Consider the following 9,927-nt stretch of genomic DNA (forward strand, 5'->3'; position numbering starts at 1 on the left):
TCAATCCAATCAATCAATCACGTTCACTCGCTCGTCACGTTCATCTTGTTGATTTTTTCACCTTGGCGTTTTATGTACTTTCCGTTGCGTTGTGACACCTGACTTGAATAAATATTGTTGCAAAAGTTGTCGATAATTTTCTTAAGTGTTGATTTAGTTGCGAGAATAAGAATGGCTTCGATAAACAAGATGACGTCCGTGTTGTTTCTTTCCCTCCTTCCTGTTGAGGATTCTGCTTACTCTTGCGAACTCCTCGAAGGCAATAATCCCACCCGATGTTCCGTATTCCCGAACACGAGATGGAGGGCATTGCCTTGCAGACCAAGCAAAGAAGGGGGAGCAACGACCCCTCCCCTTTCCTGGATTTCCTCTTATTCCCAGTTGCCCATTTGGTCCTGTTGGTTTTCTCAAGCAGCGCAGGGATCCAGTAACTTTTCCCATTGAAACGCGGGTTACCCCATCTATCGACTTCGGGTCCCTTCGTCCCACTTTTACCTCAGGGACCTGTTCTTATGACCGGGTTCGCGAACGCGGCTTACGGATTCTCAAGGAGAACCTACGTGATTTCTACCATATCACGGTGCTGGTTCCAAGAACGGATTTGCAGTGAAGAAATCCGAAATCGGCGATATTTCTTCGGCATGGACAATTACCATAACAAGACACAAAGTTCAATTGTTGAATTGACAAGCAAAATTTATACTTGCAATTAAAATTGAAGCAAACCATAAGAAACTACAGTTATGCTTATTCAAAACTGATCGTGTCTACTTCTCGTCTATTGCTAGTACTTGGAGAAATTATTTTTTTTCAGTATTGAAAATCGATGAGATCTGGTTTCGAACCCCGGCCATGACCGTGGGTGTTTGTGTGTGTCCTTCCTTTAATTTCATGTAATCATTCTTCCTACCCATAGGCGTAACAACCAAAAAATGGCACAGAATAGAAGTATTTTTTTAAAAAAAAATACCAAATCGAAATATAAATTATTCAAAATAACATACTATGACGGTACATATGCCAGACCTCGAGACAAAAAATGAAAGTTAAAGTCTTGACAATTGTCGCAAGCTGATTACAATTCTTCAAGATATATCGAAGTTTTTATGTTTACATTTTTTTCTGTCGTCAATGGATGATCTTTTAATAATTACAATATCAATGCAATTTAATAAAAAAAAACAACAAGTATTTAATTGATCATTTCCCTTGGCAACTTACCTAATTGGATTTTCGTAACAGTGTAAAATTTACAGTATAATGGTGTTCTATATCTCAGGCAACAATGGTCTAATGGTTTAACGCTCTGAACAAAGAGAAAACGAATCATTGATCGCATTTCTAGTTTCGTGCACACCGTGAATGGTGCCAATTTGCTTTACTATGAGACTTTTGACGTCAACACAGTTTCCGCTTCCTGTGCTAAGGGCTTTCGCCGTTAATACAGGGATTTTGCTTCCTGTGCTAAGGGCTTTCGCCGTTAATACAGGGATTTCGCTTCCTATGCTAAGGGCTTCCGCCGTTAATACAGGGATTTTGCTTCCTGTGCTAAGGGCTTTCACCGTTAATACAGGGATTTTGCTTCATATGCTAAGGGCGACCGCCGTTAGTACAGGGATTTCGCTTCCTGTGCTAAGGGCTTCCGCCGTTAATACAGGGATTTCGCATCGCATCCTGTGCTAAGGGCTTTCGCCGTTAATACAGGGATTTCGATTCCTGTGCTAAAGGGCTTCCGTCGTTAACCCAGGAATTTCGCTTCCTTGTTACGAGACTTCCTCCGTTAATACAGGGGTCTCAAGTAGAACAAGAATGCGAAGGCAATGTCTCGATTAGCCTCTGTGTGAACAGTAAATATGTGCTTCTTTGTGAAAAAAGGAAGCATCAAATTGCCCTTTAAAGAAAACTCATATTTTGAATTGATCTTGTCAATCGCTTCGATGGTCCAGTCTGTAGAGCATCTGATGGCCACGCGAGAGATCAGAATTCGACTCAGGTTATAACAGGTGGAAATTTACCCTGTATACAGCCTCTAATGAATGGGTTATCAGGGAGCATAAAGGCGACTGGAGTATGGAGCTGATCACATTACTCCCATTGCCACCTAGTGGAGACCTAACACCACATCCACTGTGTGCCTTCATGGCACATGGGATAGCTCTACTTTCTTAGTTGAATACTAGGCATTTGTTGATTGAGTTGGTATTTTAAGTCCACTATATGCACAGTAAGGCTAATCGGGACTGGATCTATAGTTTAAAGTAGGATCCGAACCACTATGTGCCTCCACCGGGTATCGAACCAGGGACCCCTTCATTACAAGGCGATGGCGAAGACGCCATCGGGTAGGCCCACACAAAGTTATTTGATTCGCATTATTATTTTGCCTGGGATTCAACTGAGGACACTGAGTCGTTGAGCTCTGTGTAATTGCAGTGGTAAACGACGTAAAGTTGTTTGCTAAACATTTCCCGCAAAAGAGAAAACATCAAACCCTTCGCATCAACTGGCAGTCACCATGACGCTTTAAATTACTTTGTACGGTCGCATTTCAGCTTGTGGCATCCCATCCGCCCTGTCACGAAGGGGGAAAAGAGAAACGGAGCATTAAATCCCGTCTCCCTGATGAGCCTTCGCCCGGACATTGTTCCGCGCAGGGGTAGCTGCAAGCGCAAAGTAATTAGGATCCGCGTCTTACCCGGCCAACAAGCAACGAACAAAGCCGAAGGAGAAACAAGCTTTTGGCGGGGAGATTAAAAATGCATTATTTTCCTCCATCTCTGATGCTTCCGCGCGGCCGCTTAAAATATCTTTATGGGTCTCCTGGTCCGCCGGCATCTTCAGAGAGCATCATTGCCCCGGAATAACCGTCCCTTTCTTCCAGATATTGCATGTTCCGGGCCCCGGAGCCTATCTTTTGTGGCTTGACCCCGACAGATACGCTAAACTTTCTTGTTTTATCCTTTCTTCCTTTCTCTCTCTCTGTCTTTCTCTCTCTACAGAATCCGACTTTATTTTCCTACCTGGAATTTCGGTGCTGGTCGCAAATGGACTTGGATTTTCACTGTTGCGATAACCTTTTATGGCTGCTTGTACATTTTACGCTTTGTCATTTTGGTTTTTGTTTCTCTCCGAATGTTCCCACAAAGTTTTATCTCAGGTTCTCTCTTCCTGTATTCCGTTGTAGGGTTTCCATTTAGTAAGAGATAGAAAGGAATTTAGTACGGCATTACTATTGCAAGATGATAGCTGCGAAATAGAAGGCCGTAATGTAGATATGCGAATAGCACTTGCGTCTTCAGGGGTGCTTCTAGTTTTCGAACGAACAATGCTCATGGAGCAAGGGTATTGCTCATTGTGCAAACTGTTCACTTCATTGACGGATTAGCATGTTTTCCTCGAACGTCGTCGCCTTGTAATCAAAATATCCCGGGTTCCATAACCGGTGAAGGCACATAATGGCTCTTATTCCTCTTTAAACTGTAGATGCAGTCCCGATTAGCCTTACTGTGCATAAATTGGACTTAAGAAAACAATCAAACCCATCAATCGTTGATGATATGTGTACATTAAGTTGATTGAATTAGATTTCTATGTCGGTTTCTATTACTTTTAGCCAATCGCGGAGTTATTGCGGTTGTTGGTCATTTAGTTACTATGTGAAAAATTGTTTTGCATTGTAATCGCTTTTGAGGTTTCCATACTACAGGGTTAGAAACGAAGACAGTTTAAACGCTTTATGAATTGAAATTTGTTCATTACATCAGAATGCATTTAGTAATGTTGTATAGAGAGTCTTCAAGTTTACGACCTCCGTTTTTCGTTTGTCTTCGTGACGTCAGCATCACGTGAGCACCCTTGACGTAAGTCGAGCAGTCTGGTCCCTAGGCAGGTGGAGAAGGCTTTCTGCGTGATTGAATTTGCAAAAACAAATTCTGTTACTATCGTGCAGCGTCGTTTTAGAACACGGGATGATAAACAACCACCCACAAGGCAGTCAATCTACGATTGGAGCAAGAAATTTAAGGAAACTTGTTGTCTGTGCAAGGGGAAAAGTCCTCGGAGAGTATAACTGGACTATCGCATTGATATCTGTCGTGTTACAAAAGGGTCACACATAGAACACTTGTAACTCACCAACGTAAACTTCAGGAATTACTCTTGAAACCATGTAAGTATTTCAGCCTTATAATTAAAACTCTTCTTTCTGTAAAACTTTGAAAGTGTCTATTTCTTTCAGGCTAACCCTGTATTATATTTCTTCCCTTTAGTCGTTTCGTGCGCATTTGTTTGTTTCAAAATTCTAAAGTATTTTGGCCGGCCTCCATGACTAGCACAGCGCGCTACGATGACCGGGTGTTCTTCGTGAGTGTTTGTTTGTCAATTCATCACCCATCCTCATCTTTGCAATTAACCAAAAGTGGCAGAAATTAGAAGTAAAACATACCAAATCAACCAATCAATCAATATGAAGAATTTTCCGTCTGCTCAAATACAAAGAAGGCAGAGCTCCGAGTCTCTTCGCAGGTAACGACACAAATAAGATGGAATCGGAAAAATAACGTTCCAGGAACATGTAAAATGCACAATTGCATTTAATTGTTATCTTTTACTTCCTCTGCTGTAGTGCAAACCAGAATATCCGGTTGTGTTTAATTATTGAAGCACTGTCATTAGTACATGAGTCTCTTGTCATTTATGAAAAATAGAAACTTGCCAAGTAATATTTACAAGTCATTTTACGCGTCATTTGTAAAATTTTAGGTTATTTTCAATGTATTTAGGGTAATTTTGGGAGGTGGTACGGTACCTGGGTGCCACACAGGTCACTCAGCTTCCATTTTCGATCTAATGTGGGAATTTTGCCGACCTAGTCTCTTGATAATGCGGTTCTGGGAGTCAACCAGCCTGTTCTGAATGGATAATGGGGGGCAACTTGGGAGGCTAAAGACTTGAGGAGCGTGTTGCTCATCATGTCACATATAAAAGGGTCGAGATCGTGAATGTGTAAAGCGCAGATCCTTTTCCCTTATATGTCTTCATGGGTGACTCTAGTGTTTAAGGTAATTTTAAGATTTTTAGGTTAGCACAGCGCGCTACGATTCCAACGTTTCCGAATTCGAATCCCAGCCTGGGCATTGGTGTTCTTTGTGACTGTCCCTTCATGAATTTCATCACATCATCACTGATCGTCATCGTCGCGATTGGCCAAAAGTGGAAGAATATCAACTCTACATAACACAAATCAAATCATCAACCTCTAAGCCACAATCATGATATTTTTTCTTATCCTCAAAATACCCCCCGATCCATCAGAAACTCATGTACACTACATAAATGTTACAGACACACAATTAGAGTATTGTTTGATGGATTGTCTATGTTAGAATCATACAGGAACACAATCCATTTCCATAGAAGACCGAATTCACTTAACTATCTTCAAGGACTCTACATGGCTTAGTTTCAACCGTCCTGGACCGAGAAAAACTAAATGGATTATCATCCACGAGAGTAAACAAAGTTTCGCCGGAGTGAAATATGGATTATTACAATGCAGACTGAGCCTAGGCATTTCCAGGAGGATAACTCAAAAGCTGCGGAACTTAAATCAGTAATTACGTTGTAATCTGGTTTGTCCGGCGGCCTTCAGCTGTTCCAACTCCTCCCCCGTTTCTTCTGAATTGCCACAGGATTTGCGTGAATTATGATGACGTACTTCCGGTTTATCCTTTAGCGGCAAGACAAAGCGTTTCGAGGACACGGTCGTAAGAGGATCGCTTTGGAAGTGGTTGCGTAAAGGCAAATATTTCATCTGTTTCTTCGTTGTCCTTTTGTACGTAATATTATGTAATCTTAATTTATTTCCTCTCCTTGTCACAGAGGAGGACGCATCGATCGTAAGTTGTGCGGGAACGTGCCTCATTGCCATAAGAGACGCTGGTCTTTTACAAATTCAATTCGATACACGTCTTCAGTATTATGTCCTTTTGAATTTGTTTTCACAGCCTAGATCTTGGGCCATTTCCGCAGTTATATTTACACAGTAATACCAATAATTAAAAATATATTTATAATAACAACCTGGCAATACTAAAGCGACGGTTATATTATTATTTATCCAATACACTAACCCAGTGGTTCCAAAAGTGTGCGCCGCGGCGCCCTGGGGCACCATTGTTGGCTTACAGGGGGGTCGCGAAATGTTTCAATATTTTTACTGAGATGACACTTGCTAGTCAATGATGTAATTATTCCAAATTGCTTATTTTGTAATTTTTAACACATAAAATGTTTCTGAATTAGAAATACTTTCTAAAGGTAGGCAACCTAACCACACTGAGAGTTGCAACTCTTATATAGGCCTACATTCTCATTTAGGGGCCGCGGAGAAATCTTGAAAGACTAAGGGCGCCGTGAAACGAAAAAGTTTGAGAACCCCTGCACTAACCTGTCAAGATGTTAATCCATGTGGCATCGTGAGAGCGCCTGCTTTGTATGCAACCAGCCTAACTGTACATTCTTGTGGGTTGCATACGTACTAGGTGCCATCATCAAATATCATTATTTCATAATGTTCTTAATTTCTTCTTTTTTATACTTCTTTCTCTTTCGCTTCTGTTATTTTTCGTCGTTTTTCTACCCCATGGACTAATCACAGTGATGAAGAACATTGTAAATGATACAATAATGCCTCACTCAGGGTTCGAACCTGGAGCTCTGCCTTTATGGCACCTACCGCCGAGCACTCTGTAGCATGGAGACTCGTTCATCGTAGTTTTTATTTGCTTTACATCAGCTTTCTGTGTTATACCAGCTTCATTTCAAAAGGAAGATATACCAAAAGTAATTAGAGTTCGTATTGTTTGTAACATTTATTTATATATCAGTGCACATTCTTAAGTTGTGGTGGAGAGGGCAGTGTAACCAACACGAAGTGAGAGGGCCAAGATTCGAATTCTGGTTATTGTAGTTATGTGCCATTGTGTTAGTCCCATCATATTATTCGTCAGTTCTTCATTTGTTATCACCGTTGCTGTTTTTTTAGGGATGTGAAAAAGCAACGTAAATAGCCAATATGAAAATAGTTAGTAGATGATTTTAAAACACTCTACACAATCAATTTTATTTAAAATTAGGCCGAGAAACATCGTCCTGAATACTTTATGTTGGCGGCTTTATGAAGCTAAAATTACTTATAAGAATAATAACCTATGAGATGATGCTTCGTTACGTAGTATGCCTAACATACAATCTGAAATAAGTGAAGGCACTTAGTTTTACGTTATTCTAGTCCATACTCAGTGTTCCTTCTGCAGTTCATTTTGTTCGCTTGCTGATATTAAGAATTATGAAAGCTATGCTCCCAACTATACAGGGTGTCCGGCAGCATCACTACCAATAAGAAAGTTGTATAACTAAGCAACAAACAGCTTTATTGACATGCTTTTCTTAAAAAAGACAGAGAAACTCACCACGTTTTTATGGTAATTAGTAGATCTCTACGTGTGAACCACGTGTTGCTCGACAGTCGTCCAAATTAAAATCTCCTGCCAGGTATTTTTCAGCATCTGCGGGGTGACTGTGTCACAACCACTGACAGTCCTCCGACGCAAATCATCCACATCCAGTACTGGTGTTCTGTACACATTGTCCTTTATGTAGCCCCAAAGGAAGAAGTCCAAATGGGTTAGGTCAGGGAATCTAGTAGGCCATGCGATGGGACCAACAAGTCCTACCCAACGACCTTCGAGGACTTCATTTAAGCGATCACTCACGTGAGTGGCAAAATGCTGGGGGGGGGGGGGGGGGCATCTGGACAGTTTTTGGAAACTTAAATTCTGCTAACCAATAGTAGCATTTGACTTTTTGCTGCACTATGAACACCATTTCGACACGAAACGAACGTACGAGAAAATTCCGACCGAGCGAATACGCAACAGGCTACGAAATGAACAGGCGCGTTATCGCGTTCAACGGACTTGCATTGTTGCCACTGCTACTATAATAAAACGTGTTGAGTTTCTCTGTCATTTAAAAAAAACGCATGTCAATAAACCTGTTTGTTGCTTAGTTATACAACTTTCTTATTGGTAGTGTTGGTGCCGAACACGCTGTATAGTTTGCACTTATTAAAAATAAATAGAACAACATTACACAACATGAATCTATCTAAAAATGCATACATATTGTATGATATTATTTTACATTAGTGCATCTGATATTTTCTCTGTTCGTATGGGAATATTTTCTCGATGTAATTTTATTTAAAATGATAGTACGTATATTTGTGCAGCGTGATCCTCTTAAATAAGCAAATTATTGTAATTCTTCACTATTGACTTCCCAAATACTATATGCAATAGTGACTATATCTAATAATAATATTTCGTATTCGCCTATGCAATTTTACCTCCTTGTTTGACTCCTCTATAGTAGGGAGGAGATGGATTATTAACTACACTTTTCATAATGACACTACGCAGGGCCGGATTAAGACGAAATTGCGCCTGATGCTGCTGAGTAACAGTAACTGTATAATAAGTAACGCTGTGTCTAGGCGTCCGAAACAGGGGCTCCAAATTTCATTCTAAGATTTATTTTCAGGTTAATATAGCAAAAGAAAACTGTTCAGCTTTCGGAAAATTCTCGTCTGTTTTCATCTGAGCCTATTTCAGGAATGGGCCTAATGCTGCAGCATCAATAGCACCCACCTTAATCCGTCACTGACTACATGTGGCAGTAAAAAAGTAGATAAGAGAGGATCAATTTTCACAAAGAGCAATCAAATATGCGTGTATGCGGACGACATTGCAATAATAGCTGGGAACAGGAAATGATTTGAAGAAAACGTACCAAAGACTAGAAGAAGCTGCAAACAAGTTAGGATTAGAAACAAATGTCAATAAAACACAAAAATGATTATAACACAAAAACCGGATAAATATAGAGAGAAAGGGATAAAAATGAATGGGAAGGAATTTGAAAGAGTCAGCTTATTCCTGTACCTAGGTTTGACTATAATTGAACAAAATAAAAAAGGCACAATGATAAAGGAAATGATGTGGATGAGCAATAGAGCTTATTACGCAAACATGATGTTTTTAAAGAGCAAATTAATAAACAGGAAACATAAAATCACCATAGACAAAACACTAATCAGACCAATAATAACATATAGTGCTGAGACATGGGTAATGAATAAAACAGAAGAGGAAGCATTGCGCAGATTTGAGAGAAGGGTGAGACGTAAAATTTATGGACCGATCATTGAAAATAATTTCTGGAGAATAAGGACTAATGTAGAAATTAACACCATAGTAGAGAAAAAGGATATAGTGAGATTTATTAAATCGCAACGAATCCGATGTCTGGGCCATGTACAGAAAATGAGAAAGGATAGAATGCAAAGGAAAGTGATACAAGAGAAAACCTACTCAACAAGAAGAAGAGGAAGACCAATGAAGAGATGGATGGATGATGTCCTGGAAGATCTGCATCACGTGAAGATGAAAGGATGGTGGGAGATTGCAGAGGACAGGGACAGATGGAGCCACATAGTCGAGGAGGCCAAAGCCCAAGAGGAGCTGTAGCACCAAATGGTAAGGTATGGTAAGCTATGCAATTTTACCATCCATCTTCAAACTACTAGTTTGCATAAAAATGCGGTTTGAAATGCAACCTAATTATATATACGGTAATATTTTTTAAAAAATGACACGCGTGTGTTTAGTTATCAACAAGAGAATTAATTTTTCTTCTACACCTTTAGTCAGACTCAATAAAATGTACAAATAATTCTCAGATTTAATCTATTGACATAAAAATGGTTCTCCTCGCTCCAGTAATTTTATAATTAGACGTACTTTGATAGCAAATAGCGTGAATAGCTGAACAGAATTTTAAATAATAGCTTTTTCAAATTTCATA

General features: G+C 39.9%; 1 protein-coding gene across 1 annotated transcript; it reads left to right on the forward strand.

The window, feature by feature from the left end:
* The first annotated feature begins 9,194 nt into the window (after nucleotides 1–9,194).
* On the forward strand, nucleotides 9,195–9,590 carry LOC145986970 (uncharacterized). The gene has a single exon (XM_083121433.1). It carries the CDS (start codon nucleotides 9,195–9,197, stop codon nucleotides 9,588–9,590), a length of 396 nt encoding a protein of 131 aa, XP_082977559.1.
* The last annotated feature ends 337 nt before the right edge of the window (nucleotides 9,591–9,927 follow it).

The sequence above is a fragment of the Lepisma saccharinum genome, chromosome 4, assembly GCF_977018435.1.
Source record: "Lepisma saccharinum chromosome 4, izLepSacc3.1, whole genome shotgun sequence".
Classification (NCBI taxonomy): domain Eukaryota; kingdom Metazoa; phylum Arthropoda; class Insecta; order Zygentoma; family Lepismatidae; genus Lepisma; species Lepisma saccharinum.

Excerpts from the sequence above, each read along its gene's own strand:
- LOC145986970 (XM_083121433.1), top strand. The coding sequence starts at position 9,195 with ATGAATAAAACAGAAGAGGAAGCATTGCGCAGATTTGAGAGAAGGGTG.